Source organism: Thamnophis sirtalis, unplaced genomic scaffold, assembly GCF_051295495.1.
Source record: "Thamnophis sirtalis isolate CommonGarterSnake01/CBP01778 unplaced genomic scaffold, rThaSir2_p1.2 scaffold_1, whole genome shotgun sequence".
Taxonomy (NCBI): domain Eukaryota; kingdom Metazoa; phylum Chordata; class Lepidosauria; order Squamata; family Natricidae; genus Thamnophis; species Thamnophis sirtalis.
This window is the reverse complement of record NW_028261381.1, coordinates 111,030,382-111,052,366: the sequence shown is the minus strand read 5'-3', so window position 1 is coordinate 111,052,366 and position 21,985 is coordinate 111,030,382. Positions and strand designations below refer to the sequence as shown.

The 21,985-nt window shown below is 38.5% G+C and overlaps 1 protein-coding gene across 1 annotated transcript; it reads left to right on the top strand.

The window, feature by feature from the left end:
• Positions 1-1,896: 1,896 nt before the first annotated feature.
• On the top strand, positions 1,897-21,976 carry ZFYVE1 (zinc finger FYVE-type containing 1). Its single transcript, XM_087721877.1, has 12 exons — positions 1,897-2,214; positions 3,108-3,935; positions 6,934-7,438; positions 8,968-9,182; positions 11,467-11,573; positions 12,828-12,936; positions 14,855-14,952; positions 15,053-15,170; positions 15,751-15,921; positions 17,428-17,608; positions 19,339-19,452; positions 20,358-21,976. The coding sequence occupies exons 2-12, from the start codon at positions 3,438-3,440 to the stop codon at positions 20,588-20,590; spliced, it is 2,349 nt and encodes a 782-aa protein (XP_087578003.1). The 5' UTR covers positions 1,897-2,214; positions 3,108-3,437; the 3' UTR covers positions 20,591-21,976.
• Positions 21,977-21,985: the final 9 nt, after the last annotated feature.

Sequence of the window (21,985 nt, the reverse complement as noted above, 5' to 3'; positions counted from 1 at the left end):
CCAGTTTGATTGCCTTGCAGTCCTAGGGGCTTGCAGGAGACTTCTCTAGCACCATAGTTCAAAGGCCTCAATTCTTTGGTGCTCAGCCTTCTTTATGGTCCAACTTTCACAGCCATACATTGCAACTGGGAAAACCATAGCCTTGACTATACGCACTTTTGTTGGCAGGGTGATGTCTCTGCTTTTTAGTATGCTGTCTAAATTTGCCATAGCTTCTTTTTTAAAAATAAAATTTGCCATAGCTTCTTGACTTACAACAGTTCATTTACTGACAGTTCAAAGTTACAATGGCAATGAAAAAAGTGACTTATGACAGTTTTTCACAGTTTACAACCTTTCCAGCATCCCCATGATCATTTTATCAAAATTCAGATGCTTAGCGACTGGTTGACATTTATGATGGTTGCAGGTCATGGGCTTTTTTGAGACCTCTGACAAGCAAAGTCAATGGAGAAGCCAGATGCATGTAACAACTGTGTTACTAACATAACAATTGCAGTGATTCACTTAATAACTGGCAAGAAGCATCATAAAATGGGGCAAAATCATTTAATAAATGTCTCAGTAACAGAATTTTGGGGCTCAATTGTGGTTGAAAGTCGAGGATTACCTGTACTATATAAAATTTGGAGACTGCAAAAAGGTGCAAGGATTTTGTCTCCTGTATTTGTTGTGGGGCATCAAAGAGCCGAGGTGGCACAGTGGTTAGAGTGCAGCACTGCAGGCTATTTCAGTTGACTGCTAGCTGCAGTTTGGCAGTTCAAATCTCACCAGCTCAAGGTTGATTCAGTTTTCCATCCTTCAGAGGTCAGTAAAATGAGGACCCAGATTGTTGGGGGCAATAGGCTGACTCTAAACCACTATGTAAAAGCACTATGAAGTGGTATATAAGTCTAAGTGCTATTGCTAATATTCCTTAAGAGTAATTAGTGTGGAGTTCTAACTTGAGGTCCACTTAATTGCTACCATAGTAAGTGCTAAACTGCTATATATTTCATGACTGCTGGCTCCTTTATTGTTGATAGTCAATTCTAAAAGATAGAAGCTAATCTTTATTTTAATATCTACATTGTTGATTCTGGTAGCTATTCCTGTTACAATCAAATGGTATTCTTGATATTTAATTGCAATCCCATTTTTCCCTGTGGTCTTTGACATTAATTCCTAGATACCGAGATTGTTAGCATTTTCAGCTAGTGGAGGAGTGTCATCTGCAGGATGTTGATATTTTTTTCTCCAATTTTAAAACCACGTTTATCTTCCAATCTAGCCTCCCTCAGTATAGATTCAGTCTGTAGGTTAAACAAATAAGTCTTGCCTCATTCCTTCACCATTCCGAACCTAATTTTGTGTTACCGTGTTCTGTCCAGACTTCCTGTGATTGGATTTCACATTAGGAAAATTAGACATTCTGAGATTCCCTATTTCCTAAGGAGATTGCATTGTTTGACATGGCTGACTTAGTATAATATGGTCCCTTTCTATACTCAATGAAGCACAAATTGACTTGGAAGTATTTGTTGGCTTTCTCTGTTATGCCATTGTGTATTAGGTATAATGTCTAATGCTTCAGCATTTTCTGAAAACAGTTTGAATACTTTTATCTTCAGTAAAGAGTAATATGCTGTAAATGTTAAAGGCTCGTGTTTATTCAAATATCCTGCACAGTGTATATTCTGTTTGGCCCATGCAGCACTTTCTTGTTTCTACCACCGTTTCCCCATAATTATAAGCCCTGGGACTTTTCTCTATGCTGTGCGATTCTGTTTTACTGCTTCTGAGGCGCTCTCTCCGTTTCCAAAGCAGCAAAGCTGCACGCAAAAATACTGCACTTCCCACAATGCAATCCGTCCGCCCTTTCTCCTTCCCATTTGACCACCTATCTTCCTGCCTTAAAAAAAAATAACCCTGAAGTTCCCTGAGATCAGCTGATCAACAGTGACAACAAGGGGGAAAACAAGCGATTTTGGGACTGGCCCTTATATCTACCAGGGCACCAGGTTCACACGCTGGGATCCAGAGAGTTAAATCCTTTTATCGGGGTGGGAAGGGATCTCTCCCTGCCCACCGCCCGGGTTTAATAGTTAAAAAGAGGAGCCGGGGGAGGAGACAACGATTTGATTACTTAGTCACTGAGACTTGCAGGGAGGAAAAGGAGGAGGAAGAAGATGCCTATTGTTTTATAAACAATAGATCGGGCTGCAGCGTTCTTCTGTACGGTTTGTTTTTGTCGTCTTATTTTACTCCGCTTCCTCTCGCTATTCTTGTTTATACGGGGAGATTTAGCACCTCGCGAGAAATTATATTTAGTTTACGATTATCTGGATGTGGTGCTTTCAAGTAACTCAATCGAGCCGTGAATTATATATTTTGTTCTTTAGATTATCAGACAGGGTCACATCAAGATCTTCCCATGGTAGCGAGTGAGTCACAAGTAAACACCGAACCAATGTGTTTTCTGTAACCACTCTTCCCCCTCCCCCCATTCTTGGCCCGTTTAAAAGCAGCTTAAAGTTATTTTTTTATTGCTTTACTTTAAGTAAATAATTCATCATTATACGACATATTTTTTATTTGTAGGGCTTAAAATATGTCCAACTTTGATGTGGTTTACGGTGTGTGTTTATGAAAGATGCTATCATTGCTTGGAAGAGTACGGTCCCAAACACTTTTACTTAAGATTAGGTGCCATGCAGTTTGAATGGAAAGTAATTTATAATTATTTAAAACAAAAAACATGGGCCTCTCAATTGAATGGTGTTCAGTGCTATACTTGTTTGGTAAGATCATCCTTATCAACATGATAGGAAGATCCCAAGTAGTTTTTAAACATATTTGAAGCTCAAAGGGAGATTTTGTATATGACTATTTTAATCAAATGTATCTTTTGTTATGTAAATATTTTAAACATACCCATAACTGTTTTTCACTTTGAAGGAGGAATACATTATGTAAAGAAAGTAACAGGCTTTTTAATATCCAAAACTTTTATTGCGCTTATGAATATGTGTCTGTCTCTGTCTCTGTCTCTCTCTGTATCTATCGATCTATCGATCTATATACACACACACACATATATTAAATCAATGTTTTCCCTTATGTTTTAGACATTACGAAGAAAAGACTTGGCTTACATTTTGGAGGCATATCAGATTGTTTTTCTTACATGTATCCAAGTTTATTGTGACTTTAAGTGTGAACTTTACAGCCCCCCCCCTTAGTCATTATGGAAATTTGTATTTACAATTCTTAGGCCAAGTGGGATTTTTAAAATACATTTTATGAAAGCATCATAGAAGTGAAGAATCAAAACTGATACATATATCCCAGCTTTTATAGTTTCCTCTCTTAAGACAAGAACTAATTTTAGTCCTTTGGCAAATCAATGTATGTATCTGATAAAAACCCCAGTTTTATAAAGTAATAATTTGTGGAAGATGAGTGCCCAACCTCCATCTGTAGATAAAGGACTGAATACCACACTTTTGTGTCAAGAAAGCTATGCTTGCAGTGGCACAGATGAAGCAATCTTTGAATGTGATGAATGTGGAAGCTTGCAGTGCCAGCGTTGTGAAGAAGAACTGCATAGACAAGAAAGACTTAGAAATCATGAACGGACTCGAATCAAACCTGGCCATGTCCCATATTGTGACACCTGCAAAGTTACAAGTGGCAGCATCCTGCAGAACAATATCATAAGCTCTAGACAAAGGGCAACAGTAAGGTGCCAAGCATGCAAAATAAACTTATGTTTAGAGTGTCAGAAGAGAACTCATGCTGGTGGAAACAAGAGGAAACACCCCATTACCGTATACCATAGTGGCAAACATCATGGGCAGCAAGAGGAGGAAGGAATGGATGAGGAGGCCAAGAGGAAAAAGATGACAGAACATGTGGTAAGCTTCCTGCTGGTGGATGAAACAGAGGAGATTCAGGTAAGAATTATTGTGTGCTTTAGAAGTGAATATAGATTGATAAGAATGTCTTATTTGGTTCAGGATGAAGCTGTTTTGGAAAAAAATAAACTCAATTATCACTCAAATGTTTCCCTTCATATTTGTATCAGTTCATATTCAAGTGAAACTCTCCTTTGGATTTGACAAGATACATGATAAGTCAGACCTGGGCATTTTATGACCATTGGGTCACATCTGGCCCTTTGGCTGTCCCTGTCTGGCCTGCATAGATCAGAGGTGGGTTACTCCCGGTCTAGCCTGGATCGGGCATAGTAGCAGCAGCAAGAGGCTGCACATGCATGTGTAGGAGTGCGTAAAGAAATTGGCAACCTACCACTGGCATGGATTGCTTTTATTTCGAAGATGACTATCTTTTCCTACTGTCTTCAGGCGTCACACTAAGCCATAATATAATTGATTTGGTTTTAATATAGCTTGATGAAAATTCAAGTGATATTGTTTATAATTTATGGCTTAGTACAGCATGTATATCCAGACAATTGTGGCTTATTCAGTAAACTGATTGGGCCAACCATTTATAATAAAACAATGTGAGTACCCTGTCAATGTGCTAAACCAAAATTAAAGTAATCAAATTATAGTTTAGCACAATTGATCAATTACATGAATGTTTGGACACTTACCAAAATGTTTTTTTCTTCATGGGTTCCTATCCTATCTGCCTTAACAGAGCTTTTCTGCAGTGTTTCCATACACATAAAAAGATCAGGATAAATTGTACATAGGAACCAAATGGTTGATTTGTTCTGATGCTGTAGGAGGCAGAGGCATCACCATTTATATTGCTGTTATTCTTTTGAGGTTATGGAGAAAATGTTTGGGCCTGACTTCTGGGAAACCAGCATTTTAATTCCAAAGTCCATAAGCAACTTTGGCAAAACTGAACTGTGTAATCATTTGTACCCAATGAGTACAAATTGAATGAGTCATCGTGAAACTTTTCAGTGGCATAAGCTGCTATTTATTGAATGTTTGGTTTAAACCTTTGACCAATATCTTCAATAAGAACAATAATTTTGCTTTTCTGCCTTTAATTTGTAGCCTTCCTTAAAAAGATGGTAAGAAGCACCACATCCAATTAATTGTAATTTAATTGCTCACCATGGCCAATTGACTACAATTTCAACATGTCTAGAGGGGAAAAGGTTGCAGAAAATGTAAACCCAATTAGACATTATTGCTGTTTTCTGGACATGTGAAGTTCATGGCAAAAAATTATCCTTAATCATATTATTCATCTTTCACCTATAGTAGCAAATTTGTTGAATTGAGATGATGAACAAAGTAGAACAATACTATGTAAGCATTTAACAAATATGCGACTTTAATGCTGCTGAAGTTTATTATTGTTAATGCCTTTATAAAACATTTAAACTGCATAAAAAAGATTAAATTAGAAAAAGATCCTAAATTAAGAAAACACGATTGTTTGCCTGTTTTTTTTTTAGTCATTTCATTTCTGATTGGGCTGTACCACTATTTTAAGTTAAAGGGAAAATAGTGCTTTAGCGTACAACCAAACTGTACCAATCTGCAACTTCTTAAGCAGCTATACATTGAAATGGTCCATTCTCTACTTTTCTGACTAGTCACTTTTCATGGCCACCATTTGAGGAATAATTAACCTTCTGCATGCAGCCATTTTCTGCTAGTATTCTCAAAATTCGATGTATCTATTTATTCTGGCACAACATTTTTACTTTTCACAAGTGTTTTATATGAAGGAACACTAAAAGTGGCCCTGTCATGCACAGAATGAAGTTATACATTTTATTCTATCTCCGTAGAACTTTGTTATTTCATTTCATTCCTCATGTAGACCTAGTATCCCTTTTCTGTGCATTGCAAATTTTGCTTAGAAATGAATATGATAAAAAATATAAATTTAAGGGTTTGAGGCGAGAACTAAAATCGATCCTTTATGTGTCTATTTAATTTAAAGGCATCCTTTAATACGAGTTGAACAAAACACCCACTTTTTGTTCTCCCAAAAATAAATTCCATAGTTGTATGGTAATCCAGGATCCTGTTATTTAAGTGCTGAATGGCTCAATTGGAAAGTATCACAAGAGAAAATGATAGATCCCAAGAGCCAGTTTGATCTAGTGATTAAGGCACCAAGCTAGAAACTGGGAGACTGTGACTTCTAGTCTAGCTTTAGGCACAAAGCCAACCACTAACTCTTTCTCAGTTCCAGTAGGAAGGCAATGGCAAGCTGAAAAAACTTTGCCCAGAAACTTGCAGGGAGACTTACAGATACTCTCTAGGAGTCAGTACTGACTTGAAGGCGTAAGAAAAAGAAATACCCATTAAAAAAACCAAAATTATTTGTTGAACAAAAAAGAATTTTCTTTTCAAGATGTATCAATTTTTCCATTCATTTCTTCCCCAATTTTATCCTGAAAACAACAATATAAATTTAATCCAGTTGAGTATATGAGGTGACTGATTTAAGTTTGCACATTGGACCTAGTTCTCTTTTAAACTGATAGATTAAGTATTGTAGAATTATTATGAGACGTGAACCACTCTTTTATAGATTTTAGTGTATGTTTTGTTTGAACTGTCTTTGAATGCCATGGTTTTTGTATTTGTAATTTAACCTTTGTCATGTTGCTTTGAATGTTTACAATCCTTTTCTAAGAGAGTCTGTAAGGTTTTTAGAGTTCTTTTAGGATTAGAATGGCACACCAAGTTCAACTGGTTAGCCTTTTGAAATTGGTAGATATCCCCACCTATTTGGGATCTGGTAGTATGAAGATACATAAATAGTTGCATTCTTGGAAGAGGTTATGAAATTATGGGATCTCTTTGATACAAATCTGATCAACTCTGAGCATTGCAGATTAAACGTGGTGATTGGCAGCTTGATTACAACCTCCGTTTATATAGTAGCAGAGTTCAGCAGCTATAATGTTCTCATAAAATCTTAATTTTTTCCCCCTTGTGTTGAAAGGTGGAGAACGAAGAAGAATTTATCAGGAAACTGAACTGCAAGCCTGACCAACATGTAAAGGTGGTGTCTATTTTTGGGAATACAGGGGATGGGAAATCTCATACCCTTAACCACACCTTCTTTTATGGCCGCGAAGTCTTTAAAACATCTCCAGCACAGGAGTCTTGTACAGTAGGTGTTTGGGCTGCCTATGACCCTGTTCATAAAATGGTAGTGATTGACACAGAGGGTCTTCTTGGTGCCATGGAGAATCTAAGTCAGAGGACCCGGCTGCTTCTGAAGGTCCTGGCTATTTCAGATCTCATCATCTACCGTACACATGCTGACAGACTCCACAATGATCTCTTCAAATTTCTTGGAGATGCATCAGAAGCATATCTGAAACACTTCACCAAAGAACTGAAAGCAACCACAGCCCGTTGTGGGTTGGATGTCCCATTGTCCACTTTGGGGCCTGGAGTCATTATCTTTCATGAAACTGTGTATACACAGTTATTGGGTGCTGGTGAGTAGACTTTTGGTGGAAATAATGTTGTGCATTAGGACTGCATGAAACTTAGGCAGGATGCATTGATTTAGCATATCTTCAAGTGAAGCACTCTTTTTCAGCAAAGTGCTGAATCAAAGTATGGTTCCCCCTTGGATTGAATTGATCTCTTGTGTTGCTATGGATGTAGAAATTGATTACTGTAATGCTCTATCTGTTTGTCCGTCCGCCCGTCCGCCCATCCATCTATCCATCCAAACATTCATATATCTGCCCATCTTTCAGGCAATTCTGAGCAGTTCCCTATAAAATCATTTTAAAAACTGAAAAAAACGCTCAAAATATAAACTACAAAACAATACAAACAATACAAAGAAAAAAAACTGATATAACTCCATGCAAACATATCATCATCTAATCTCCCAATGCTTGGGAGAAAAAAAGGAAATCTCTAAGACTTTATGGAAGTGTAAAAGAGTGGAGGTCTGCTGAACTTCAGTGGGCAAAATGTTCCATAGATCAGGAACTGCCATGGAAAAGGCATGCTTCCTAACTCAAATTAGATGACAATATTTGGGGGAGGGAACCAGATAGCTCGCCCACCTATCTGACCTGTTAGGACAGGTAGATGTCTTTAGGGAAAGGCGGGTCTCATAGATAGTCTCACACGGGGCTTTGAAGGTGATGAATAGCACCTTGAATTGTACCCGTAAAAACACTGGAAGTCAGTGCATCTCGCACAACCGAGATGTTACATGGGCAAACTTAGGACATCCCAAAACTATGTTCTGAATCAGTTGAAGTTTTCGGGTGGTCCAAGGTAGAGTTCACCAATGAGAGGGGACCAAGGCATGGGCAACCATGATCAAGGCCTCCTGGTCCAGGAAAGGGTGCAATTGGTGCAGCAGATGAATCTGTGCAGAGCCCTTCCCACCAGCAATGGCTGCTGCCTGCTCTCTGAGCAGGAGCACTGAATCCACAAAGACTCCCAAATTCTTCTGGGAGGCTAGTGAGCTTCCTTGAACAATGGGTTGGCTGCTGTGAGAACAGACTACTGGACTACATGGGCCAGGGGTCCAATGTAGCCAAGTACTGTTTATGCTCTTAAGGGAGCTTATTTCCAGGTGAGAATAAGATGATTTAACCCTTAGATGCTTAATATTTTTATCCCACTCTATTTTTTTTATGATTTGATAATGGCCCCTGTTTAGGTAAATGCGTCTATCTGTAGTGCTTCTGATTATTTGAAGATGTGATTTTAAACAGAAATGTGATTACACCAGACATCCATCTAGACATGGCATAAATGCATTACACATATATTTTCTTTTTTGTGTTTCCACAAATATAACAACAAATAGAACAATCCTTAAAGGTCTAATATAAAACATTGGTTGCATAATTTTGGCTATCCCATCGTTGTTATTTTACCCTGCTCTTCAGAAATATATGACACTCGGGATATGCCAAATATTCCAATATGTCAAAAATATTCAGAATTATGTGGTTCACTACCATACTAACAATTTCATGTTAAATCCGTTTAGATAATCCTTCTGAGGTGCCTGAGAAACTAATTCAGGATCGATTCCGCAAACTTGGTCTCTTTCCCGAATCCTTCAGCTCAATCCATTACAAAGGGATAAGGACACAAAACCCACCAACAGATTTTTCTAGTCTCAGGCATTCTGTGGAGCTGCAGCTAGAAAATAATACCACCCGTTCTCCACGTCCTCCTGGAGTTATCTACAAAGCACTCAAAGTAAGTAATATTTGCTCTATAGAAATAGGTCCAGATTTATAACTGAGACAGCAATGCTAATGTTTTCCAGTTTATATCCTGTGGAAGGAGCCTACATTCCAAAACTTACACTTGTCCCATATTAATTCATGGTATAATTTGATATCATTCTTTTGCAAATGATATGCCTAGTTTCTCATCCTGTGAATTTAAAAAGGAATCTAGAGCAATCGCACCTCAAGAATTGGCAAGCCCAGAATGGTACAATAAGTGAGTCAAGCCATATGAGAAAAAGAATCAGATCTTCCCTATCTGTCTAGTTGGAAAAATGTGCCAGAACTTTGGAAAATCAACAGTTGGTTCAGATCTCTTATTTTCCCTCTTCTGTTAAATAAATGTTTGATTGTAACTTTTTATGTTTTAACTTAGATGTAACTAAGACACCCAGAGTTACCCTAGAGCCATGATGGTGAACCTATGGCATGCATGCCACAGGTGGCATGCAGAGCCCTCTCTGGGCACACGAGCCATTGTCCAAGCTCAGTGCATGAGCAAGGGGGCGTGGTGGTGGTGGTTGCATGCACATTGCATTATGGGTTGTGCGCCCATTTTTGGCATACAGCAACAAAAAGGTTAGCCATCACTGCCCTAGGGTAAGATGGGTAGCAAATAATTTTTATAAATAAAATAAAATATAAAATAAAAATAAGTAAATTAAAATAAACAAACAAACAAACACATACATACATGCATACATATAAAATAAACTGAGCTAGAAGAAACTTTGGTTTCGATGTGGAGCTAGTGAAGAGCCCATGCAGATTCAATTCTTTTTTTGGGGGGGGGTCTGCTTTGGCAGAACTAGTTTTCATAATATCTGTAATCTAAACACTTAGTGTCTCAGGCTGGGTGCCAGAGCACTATAAATACATAAGCAGTCAGAACTGAGCTATTGTAGTGCAATGGAAAGGTCCATATTGTTACCAGGGTAACTGACAGGACATGGTCTCTAGGCAACAACTCATTGGTTTGCCTTGACTTTCCTCAATTTCTTTAAGTGAAAAACTCGATTTTTATTGATAGATACCAAAGATGTGGTACCTAGAACAAACAAGCTAGAACCAAGGTTCTTCGGGGGGCAATGTAAGACGCTGAGTAGCAGCAGGGAAATGTAGCGGTACAAATCCTTTTGTACTTTACCATGTGGAGAAGTTTTTGAAGTGCAGACTCCTTGAAACATTTCTTCACTAAAACTTTGTCTTTACCTTTCCTCATGGAGTGGATTTTTCATTTGTTCTTTCCTACAGAAAGGAAATGAATTGTAGGTGATATAGTCAGTGATTATTGTTACCTTCCCTATAGCTATTTGATGACTATGCATGATTCAATAAGAAACGTATTTGTTTATTCCATGAAAAAATAATACTAAACTATTAGTATTATTTTACTACCCAAATCCTTTGCAACATGGACCATGATTTAGGATAATGGCTGTAGTCAGCCATTAGTTTTAAGATGTATTCGTTTAGGATTTATTTCCTGATTAAAATGAATAAAAAAAAGTGACACTAGATAGATAAATAAATAAAAATAACAATCCCTCAGGAAAATTTTCTCCTATAAGGTTTCCTTAAAAAAGTTCCAGCCTGGCTAAGAATTCTCAGGGGGTTAGGAGATTAGTGGCTTCTTTATGCTTGTATATGGCTGACCTCTGCAAAGTTCACATACTTCCTAAACTTTTGATTTTGCTATTAATACATTTCTTTTGGGGAACAAGTTTTTTTTTTTACTCTTTTCTATGCTTATATCTCAGTTGATGGTTAACTTCTTCATTCATAACCATTGGGATGCTTCCTAGACTATTTAAAAAAATGCTCTGGGCTAAAAAAATCATAATGGAAAAGGAGTAATAGATTATTCTGATGTTAAAAGACAGATAACAAACAATAATGAAGAAACTAATAGGTTCTACGTTAAGGCACAAAGTACTTTGTTTGATACTTGCATAATGTGTTGTTTGAATCAAGCCAATTGTGGTTCATTCATAAGCCATTGTTAAACAACCAGGGATTTATAGGAGGGTTGAATCCAATCCTGAATTCCCAATTGCTTTCTCCCCCTCCTCTTTCAGCAACTGTACACCTAAAATTCAGTTGTGCATTCAGAGGCATTGATGAGGGAGGGGAAGAGTTTTGAAGGTCACAGGCTGTTGGTCCCTTGACCTATAACTTTCCACAAAATTGTTGTGTATTTAACATATTTACCATTCTGTGCTTATTAATGATTTTTCTTTCTTGTTATCCAGGCATTAAGTGATCGGTTCTGTGGTGAAATTCCAGATGATCAGATGGCTCATAGCTCCTTCTTTCCAGATGAGTATTTTACCTGCTCCTCTGTATGTCTCAGCTGCGGGTGAGTATATATGAGGCTCAGATTTGAATAAAGTTTATCTAGTCCTAGAAAATGTATGTTGTAATGTTGGAGTGATTCTAAGAGTAGCAGGGCATCGTTTATTTTGTTGAAGAGTTTCTTCCAATATATATTTCAGATCATGTCTGCTGCTAAACCATTGAGGTGTGGCTCATACATTTATGAACGTTGGATGACTTTCAAATTTGATTTTTTATTTGCTTTGTTTGTTGAGAGGTTGTATATGACATGACACATTCATTTTAAATGGCCTTGGTGTTATTTTAGATAATAATTAAGCTTTCTCCTTAAGAAGATAGGAGTTGGGGTATCATAAAAACGTAACAAATTTAAAGTGACTGTATTTGCTTTTGGATAACACTCAGTAGATTAATCTAGAAATGGAAGTTCCATTTGTTGCAATGTCATATTTCCAGTTTAAGTTCAATAAATAGTTCTCTGGTATTAGAAAGACATTTGACCTTATGAAATGGAACTAGAAACCAGCTAAAATCTACACCTTTAATCATGCTGATTAGTGCTAAAATTGTAGTTAATTATTGTAAGAGCAGTTCGCTATTGATACATATGTCTTTTCTTTATGTGAAATTTTTGTTGTCCTTTTCATTTCTCTTTCATTTTGTTGTTGTATAGTTGAATAATTTCTCTGTGTACTCTTATGGCTGTTTCAAGGTAATCAAGTGAGCATTAGATTTTGATAGTTATAAAATTACCAGGGGAAACCAAGCTGTATATAAATATAAGGACCCCAAATACATCAAATATTCAATTTTAACCATTGTCAGTATAGCCAAAAGTGCAAAAAGATAAAGTAAATGTCTCCATCTTTTTGCTGATTACCTTTGAATAACTATTGCAATAACATTTCCCCCCTTCCAATGGGGGTACTTTTTCCTGTCAAGATCTGCTAGAAATGATATTATTGTAAGGTCATATTATCAAATTATGTTGTTAGACTACACTATCATAAGTCTAATATAGAAACGACATAGGGACCTTTACCTTTAGGTGAAGGAACAAAACTTAGTTTTGTCTCTTTTTCCAGTTCTTCCTTCCCCCATTCAATTTTTTTTTTGAAAACTCATTTTTTCTGAGATGAAGTACAGTATGTAAAAAGAGTTTGATTCTAATGTTACTTAGGACAAGCTTGTAAACTTGAATTATTATACTGTTCTGAGATATGTCATGCCAGCTGTTTGACCCCTGATCTTTTTTTGCTTTATTTTGCAATTTTAGAAGTGGGTGTAGGAACAGCATGAACCATGCAAAAGAAGGAATGCCCCATGAAGCTAAGAATCGCTGTAGATACACTCATCAGTATGATAATCGAGTATTCACTTGCAAGGTGAGTGGAGCAAGGAAAGTGGCATTTATGGTACTGGAGGAGACCATGAGCTGCTAAGCTGAAGGTGAACCACAGTTCATATGCAGTGGTTTAGCAGCTTGCAATTGAAAATGGGTGTGTACTGTTTTACTATTGGGCAAATGGGTTTGTATTGTTAAACTGTTGGTAACTTAATTAGACTGCCTCATTATTTCCACAGTCAAAAGGTCTTTTTGCCAGGTTTCTTGGGAAGATAGGTAATTGATGATTGTCGTCTAAAAGTACATTACTCCATTTCTCAAGGATTTTTTTTAAAAAAAATCCTTGTCTAGGCCTTATTTATTACTAATGCATTTTTTCAGGTGAATTAGAAGTGAAGCTGTTTGGAGCAATTCTTTTAAAACAATCCATTTGGAAGTCCAGTTCTAATTCTCTACTATTCTTCAGGTGAATTAAGAGCAAAGTTATTTGGAGCACCAAATTATGAAACTTTAGAGAAATCTGCATCCATCTGATGCTATCTTATCTGTGGATTCTTGATATAAAATATGTGCTTCAACATGTCAGGGATGTTTTTTTCAGGCAGGGGAAGACTGCTTTAAAAATTAGCCATTTACAATACAATAGCAGAGTTGGAAGGGACCTTGGAGGTCTTCTAGTTCAACCCCCTGTCTAGGCAGGAAGCCCTATACCGTTTCAGACAAATGGCTATTCAACTTCTTCTTAAAGACTTCCAGTGTTGGGGCATTCACAACTTCTGGAGGCAAGCTGTTCCACTGATTAACCATTCTAACTGTCAGGAAATTTCTCCTCAGTTCTAAGTTGCTTCTCTCCTTGATTAGTTTCCACCCAATGCTTCTTGTTCTACCCTCAGGTGCCTTGGAGAATAGTTTGACTCCCTCTTCTTTGTGGCAACTGCTGAGATATTGGAACACTGCCATCATGTCTCCCCTGGTCCTTCTTTTCTTTAAACTAGACATACCCAGTTCCTGCAACCGTTCTTCATATGTTTTAATCTCCAGTCCCCTAATCATCTTTGTTGCTCTTCTCTGCACTCTTTCTAGAGTCGCCACATCTTTTCTACATCGTGGTGACCAAAACTGAATGCAGTATTCCAAGTGTGGCCTTACCAAGGCATTATTTCCCATTGTTCTTAGTATAATCTTTGAAATACCTCAGAAAAAGGAGGCAAATCTGTAATAAAGCAAAGCTTTTTTCTTTTTTTCTTTCATAGTTCAATTTCTGCTACTTTTTGAATCCCGGTTGCTTGTCAGATGCATTTGCAACAATTCTTTCTCAACCACATTCCAATTTACAATAGTCAGATTTTTGGATTTCCTAGGTAAAATTAGAGTTCTTTAAAAAAAATTTTTTTTAAACCTCTCTCTCTGGGTTATTTCTGGCAATGTATTTTCACCTTTTGAAAATATTTTAATCTTTTTGGATGTTATGAATAGCAGTAAGGTGGTACAGATAAAGAAGGTCCCTGCAAGCCCTCTGTCCATATTACATGATGTAGCTCAGTGGTCTCCAACCTTGGCAACTTTAAGACCTGTGGACTTCAACTCTCAGAACTCTTGGGAGTTGAAGTCCACAAGTCTTAAAGTTGTCAAGGTTGGAGACCACTGATGTAGCTAATTCTAGCAGTCCTAAGTAATAGAAACGACATGAACTGGGAACTGGGATTTCATTTTGGTAGCTCCCAGATAGTAGTTTTCAGCTAGAAATGTTGATGATGTTCCTAATTTATTTGTGGTTTCTATTCTCTGCTTAAAACCATGATACATTTTATATATGTTTATGTTGTCATAAAAATATCCATCTCATGAGATTTCTTACTACTACTTTTCTAAAAAGAAAAAAAATATGTGCAGAGTAGGCCTGAACATTTGAACATATTTGAAGAGAAAAGCTTTTCAACTGATGTCCTGCTTTTCAGGGTTGTTACGAACATGGTCAAGAGGTTAGGGTAGTGCCTAAAACATCTGCTTCGACAGATTCCCCTTGGATGGGCCTTGCTAAGTACGCCTGGTCAGGGTAAGTATAGGTCCATCCCTTCCCTTTCAGCAGAGGAAGACTCCTAGTCTTATCACTTCAAGAGGCTGGAGTGAGCGGCTCTTTTCTTCCGTACTTGCAGATATGTAATTGAGTGCCCCAATTGTGGAGTTGTGTACCGTAGCCGACAATATTGGTTTGGGAACCAAGATCCTGTGGATACTGTGGTGAGGACGGAGATCGTACACGTCTGGCCAGGTGTAAGTTGGTTGGCACTGATTGGTTTCCAGCTTTTTTTTTTAGAACCATAAGGTTTGGAAAGGGCCACAGATAAAGGATGGACAGACTTTGAGCTGAGGGATGTGTGTGTGTGTGTGTGTGTGTGTAACAGGAGGGTATCCAGTGATGTCCACTGTTTCAGGCCTCCACAAAGTGATGTGGTCTGTTTTTTAACATTTTGGAAGGATGTCAAAGGTGCATAATGAAAGCAGAGGTAAGCCATTCCCATTCACACCCTTAAACACTTCTCTCAGGATTTTGGCTAAGGTGCTAAGGAGGCACACCCAAGCTATTAAACTCACCCAATTTAGGCCACTGAGTTCAATTAAGCCAATCTCAATATGACTGTCATTGATAATAGGTGTTCTTCATTCAGGGTTGCTAATTCCTTCCCTGGAATTGACATTAGAAAATAATTTCCAATGACTGGATGTTTAAAGGTCTTCCTAAGTGACATTCCAAGGCAAGGGCATGGAACTTGTGCTACTTCTGATGTGCTGCACTTAGCTTAGCAGCAGCAGTCAAACAAAATAAGATGTTCACGTCACTGTTTCATTTCAGACTGATTGCAGCCTGAAGGACAATAACAATGCTGCTCAGCGCCTGATCGATGGGATGAATTTCATGGCACAGTCAATGTCTGAACTCAGCTTGGGACCTACCAAAGCCGTAACCTCGTGGTTGACAGATCAAATTGCTCCGGCTTATTGGAAACCCAATTCCCAGATTCTGGTACCCAACACCACCATAATTATTTGCAAATGTTTCTTCTTTTTCTTTATTTTGCTTTTTCCAAAGAGCTGAAGTCATGCTTCATGATTTGTTTAAAGGCGTTTATTACAATGTACACATCTATAGACTAAAGGTTTTTTGTTTTGCTTTGCAGAATTACAAATAGTTACTCTCCCTGGAATGAGTATAAATTGTTCCTAGGAGGTGTTTTTTGTTTTAAAGCCTAGGGGGTGTGATGGGCAGACTGTCTGAAACATCAGCCGGGTTTTCTGTTTTCTCTGTTCTTGAAATGTAGAAGAACAATGGACAAATTTCATTTCCAGGGTGTAGTTTTCATTCCAACAAGATTTGCTTCTATATACCAGAGATGGCTAACCTTTTTGTCGTCGCATGCCGAAAGCATGCTCATGCGTGTGAGAGCACACATATGTGGGACCACACCCATAATGCAATGCGCATGTGACCCCCCCCCCTGCGTGTCCTGCGGACATGTGTGCGATCCCCCGTGCCCCATTTTGGGCCTAGCAGGCCTCTGAAGCCTCCTGGGATCAAAAACGGGCTGTGAGGGGAGCGCTGCACGCCCCGCACCCCATTTTGGGTCTAGCAGACCTCCCTGAAGCTTCCTAGGACCAAAAATGGGGTGCAGGGGGGTGCACGCCCCTACCCCTGCATATGCATGTGTCCCCACTCTTCCATACATGTGTGTGTATCTCTCGCATGCACCCTGACCCCTGCACATGTGCAGCAGAGACCTGAAAAGCAGCTGGCCTGTGGGAGGCACACTCATGTATGGTGGCGATAGGTCACGTGCCTTCATAGGTGCCTTCACCTGTGGCATACATGCCATAAATTTGCCATCACGGCTATATATTATATGCTAATTGACCAAGCCTATCTTTTTTTTTCTCCTTTAAAGTCAGAATTCCTGACAGTAACCAATTGTTGGTTATTTTGACTTTCTCCTTCTCTGTCTTCAGGGCTAAAAACTAGCCCACAAGCGTCTTGAATAAGACACCAATACTGTGCCTAATAATCTCTATGCATCTGCCAAGATTCTCTCAGGAGGCCATCTTAGTGAAGATATCCATATTAGCGAGGAATATAGCAATGTTGGTTTAATCTATTCTTCCCTGATTTGGTGTGATTCAAATATATTTAATTACAATTTTCACCAAGAACCATGTCCAATGACAGAGCGTATATTTTGCTTGGAAAGGGCCTAGGTATTTCTAAATAGAACTGGAAAAGCTCCCGTCTAAATAAGTCAGTCAGCACAAATGCTAAGCTAAACAGATCAATAGATGATGCAAGTTGACAGACAACATTGTTCCTATCAGAATGAGAGTTGAATTTGATTATTTTTGAAGGACATTGAGTTGAGAAAAGCTAGCTTAGCCAAAGCCAATTGAGCGGCTTAAATACGTCTACTTTTTCCCCTTCATTTTAGTTGAACAGGCAGGGGGAAATCTTGCAATGTTTTGACTTTGTTCATCCTTTCTTGTTCAGAACTGTAGGAAATGTGGTATATCTTTTAAAGATAATGACACCAAGCACCACTGTCGGGCCTGTGGAGAAGGTTTTTGTGATGGTTGTTCATCCAAGACCCGCCCTGTCCCGGAACGTGGTTGGGGACCCACACCTGTGCGAGTATGCGATAGCTGTTATGACAACAGGGGCGTTCAGTTAGGTAATCTTGTCTTGATCATACTATGTGTGAAAATCAAAATGATGGAATCAACAATTGTGGGATTTTTTTAATACTGTATTGTGAAAATGTAAATCTTGTGATATATGAAAATGAAATCAAACTAAACAATACCCGTGATCAGCTACTTGTAACTAACATACTCTCATTAATTTCACTGGGTCTTCTCCAAGGCTGAATTTGCACAAGATATATGTTAATGGTTCGCTAAACTGCAATTCAATGAATAAAGCAGAAATGACTGAGCATGGTCAGCCTAAATACAACTGATAGTAAGGTTAATACTTTATATAAATTCAATTGACATATGACTTGGACAGAACCTTTTGGAATCTCTTTCCATTATATGCAGCTCATTTCAGTCACCGTTGAAGCTAATGCTATTATATGCTGTACATTAACTAAGATGTTGGACTTCACCCAAGGAACCCTGAGTTTCAATCCCACTTAATGTGTGGAGCTCATTAGATGATTTTAGGCTACTCACTCCACAGGTTATTGCTGTGGAGATAAAATTAAGGGTGATGCCAATTCATGCCACCTTAAGATTCCTAGAAAAATTGAGATATAAATGTAAAAAAAATGCATTGAAGAAAATATAAGAAATTATTACCTCGGGACACGAAATCACATAAGCAGCCTGCATATTGTTCAGTTTACTGTTCTTGCAAGTCTATCATATTCATAATAAATTGTTAAAGCATGAGGGATTTTTTTCAGTAATTTATCTTATTTAGTTGGTGTCCTTGCCAGTTGCATCTTTTGTCAGCTTAAAAGCAAACCATTTTAAGTTATTTATTTATTTGAATGTATTGGCTGCCCAACTCCAATGAACTCTTTGCAGTGTACATACCTAGGAAAACTAAAGAAAAAAGCTAAAAACTTGGAATCCCACAGGCTTCAACAGCAACACACAGCATGGGCCATTAAAACATAATAAAAACCAATCCCAGACTGAAGGTTTTTTGAAGTTTTCAGGAACCTCAGGAGAAAGAACAATGTCCTTAACTCTGAGGGGAAAGTGTTCTAGTGGGTGAGAGGTGCAGAACAGAAGTCATGCTTCTTAGGCTCCAGACTGGCAAAGCTAAATGGAGGGGACCTGGAGCACATCTGTTCTGCTGGATTGTACTGGGAAAGCAGAAACATTTGGAGATAAACGAGATAATCACAATAGGACACACAATAACTGCTAGCTTTATAGGCTGCTGTGAGGATGTCACTCCTAAGTGTCACTTGTTCATTTGATAGCAGCTGGAAGTCATGAAGATTTTTCAAAGGCCAACAGAAATATGAGAAATAGTCCTCAAATTTACCTATGAACACATTCATCTGGAAAAGTTACACAAATTTGGTTGAAGCTCTTAAAACCGGTATTTAACTCTGAATGGATTTTGGCTTCCATTGAAGACTGACTAGGATATCTATGGGAGCTTCATAGAATCATATGATTAGAAGAAACCATTTAGCCTACTGAATCCACATTAAAGAGTCTTGACAGATGCCTGACCAACCTCTGTTCAAGTATATCCTTCAATGGGAAGTTTATCATCTTGATAAGATATGTCTTGTGAGGAAGTTTTTCCTAACATTCAATCAGAATCTGCTTTGGGTAACATAAGACAATTATTCTTACTTTGTGATGTTTTTAAAATAGTTAGAGGATTCCTCTGGGGTTGTGCTTTTGGTTTTGAGCCCTAACATCTGTTTTGCAGAAGTGGCTGAAGCATCAACAGATGAGGAAGGAGGGACACTGATTGCCAGGAAAGTTGGTGAAGCTGTGCAGAACACACTTGGGGCTGTGGTAACTGCCATTGACATCCCACTGGGTAAGTGCTACAAGTGGCTTTAGAAAGGTTCTGAGCTTCTTACTACTGTGTTTCCCCGAAAATAAAAACCGGTCTTATTTTCTTTTGAGCTCCAAAATTAAGTGCTAGGACTTATTTTTGGGAGATGTCTTATTTTTTCCCCATGTACCTTAAGAATACATGGGAGGCCCACTTCTTCTGCTTGCTTGCGGTGGGGCAAGAGGCCGCAGAAGAAGTGGGCCGGCTGCCAAGTGAGGTCCTGCTGGACAGGCTGCTGGAGCTGCTGCTGTGAGGTGAGGCAGATGTTGGAGTGTGGATGACCTGGCTGCCGGGACCCAGAGGTAAGTTGGTATGGGGCGCGTGGGGCAGCTCTACCCCTCGCCTCGTGGCCACAGCACCACAAGCAACCGGTCGGAATGAGTGGGTGGTTGGCTGCACAGGCATGTAAGTAGGGCTCGTTTGGGGGATAGGGCTTATATTAGGAGCACACGCAAGAAAAAAACCATGGGAGGGCTTATTTTCAGGATAAGTCTTATTTCTGGGAAACGCAATAATTACAAAAACAGGCTGGAGGGAACATGCAGGGGAATGAACAGATCTGCCTCTGCAGCAGATGGTATTTCTTAATTGATGGGTTTATAAATTAAGTAAATTTGAGTTACCCTCCCTTTGTGATTATGGCCAGGTATTTTCAAATCTCAGTGGGAGGCAGAGACATTTCCGAGTAGTGTTTTCTTTCCTGGCTGTGTCAATAGACAGAGCCACTATACAGAGGGACTAACAGACATAACTTAACATAATTAAGGTATAAACATACACAAACTTTAAATTTATTTTTTTGTAAGCAAACAGAACAGACTTCATAACTTTTGCCCTGCTTCACTGATAACAAACTAGCTTTGTGGGATTTTTCTGATCATTTACAGGTCTTGTGAAGGATGCCGCAAGGCCTGCCTACTGGGTACCCGACCACGAGATCTTACACTGCCACAATTGCCGGAAGGAATTCAACATCAAATTGTCAAAGCATCATTGTCGTGCTTGCGGCCAGGGCTTCTGTGATGAATGCTCCCATGAGCGCAGAGCTGTCCCTTCCCGTGGTTGGGATCATCCAGTTAGAGTCTGTTTTAATTGCAATAAAAAGCCTGGTGATCTTTAACCCCAACTTTCCTTCTGGGCACGCAGTAACACCATAGCTTCTCAGGGTTAAGATAAAAAAGGAAAAAGAAACACTAGGGAGAATGCATGCTCCTCAAGTCTAGCCTTCTTTACATGTGTAGATTTCAGTAATGTGGAATAATCAATAGCCCAGAGAAGGCTTGATTGCCAGTTGTGATCATGGAAGTTGGGGATTGGAGTATGTGGAGAAGCTTGCAATAAATTGAGGAATCCCAAATCCAGTATATACCAGTCAACTGTTATGTATTTCTGTATCCCTATAATGTAGTATGTTAAATGCAGTTGGCTGATGAAGCAGTTATAATTTACTGTTAACATTGAAACATAAATAGAAATTGGATTTTTTTAAGTGTAATGGATCAAGCACAACCTCTTGAGTGCCTTGGGATTCATTTGTTTGAAGCATTCTGCTACTTACAGCATCATGAATTTCAATAATTGTGATTCTACAAGTTGGTCACTTGAAATAATCACCATTCATGAGCCTTGATTTTGGATACAGAGTACCAGGCCTTTGGTCTGGCCATTGCAACTCTATCACCCTTATTTATTTTATCCTTTTCTGGCTTCCTTCTGCTGGTAGGGTCTTCCCAGTCAAAGCTGGAAAGAGGAGGAATGCTGTTTATTACTTTGTTTGTGGTCTAATGTGCAAGATTGGAAGCTCTTGTATTAAACACAGTTTAAGTTTGGAGAGAAATTAAATTTGTGCCACAAACCCAAAACGTATCTATTAAAGCCATTCCAATTTAATTCTGAGGTAATGAATCCTTAACTTTTCTTATCCACAAACTTGTGAGGTTGTGGATTTCTTTGTGATATATTCTCATTTCTTCATCAAACATCTCCAGACTGAAAGCAGTGGTAAGTACGAAGCAAACTTCCATACCTAGCAGTGTAGTGTTTGTTTAGCTTCCCAAGCTTTAGTTTTTTGTAAGCTGGCAAATGTCTGAAAGGACCCTCAAAGCACTCAAACAAAACTGAAAATGGGCAATCCTCCAGGTGTACAAGCAATTGAGACAATGGCATTGAGACAATGGCATTTTTTTTACAACAGTACTGAACCATTGTGAGGCATTGATCTAATCACTGAATAAAATCATAGGATTAGGCTTTTCTGTGCATCTTGTTACAATGATAAGATACCATCAGAAGCTTAATTTTAAAAAATCCCTTTTTGCCTCTTCTGAGTCAAATGGCACATTCCTGTGGTGGAGACTATCTACATTAATAATGGCTGGACTTTGGCATGATATCTAACACTGTTTTCCAATTTATTAAGTATATTCTTGTATATCTTGACACCTGAAATCCTGTTGTAGGACTGTATTAAATTAAGTGCTATAAAGGACTTACCCCATCTGAACAAGTGTGATTT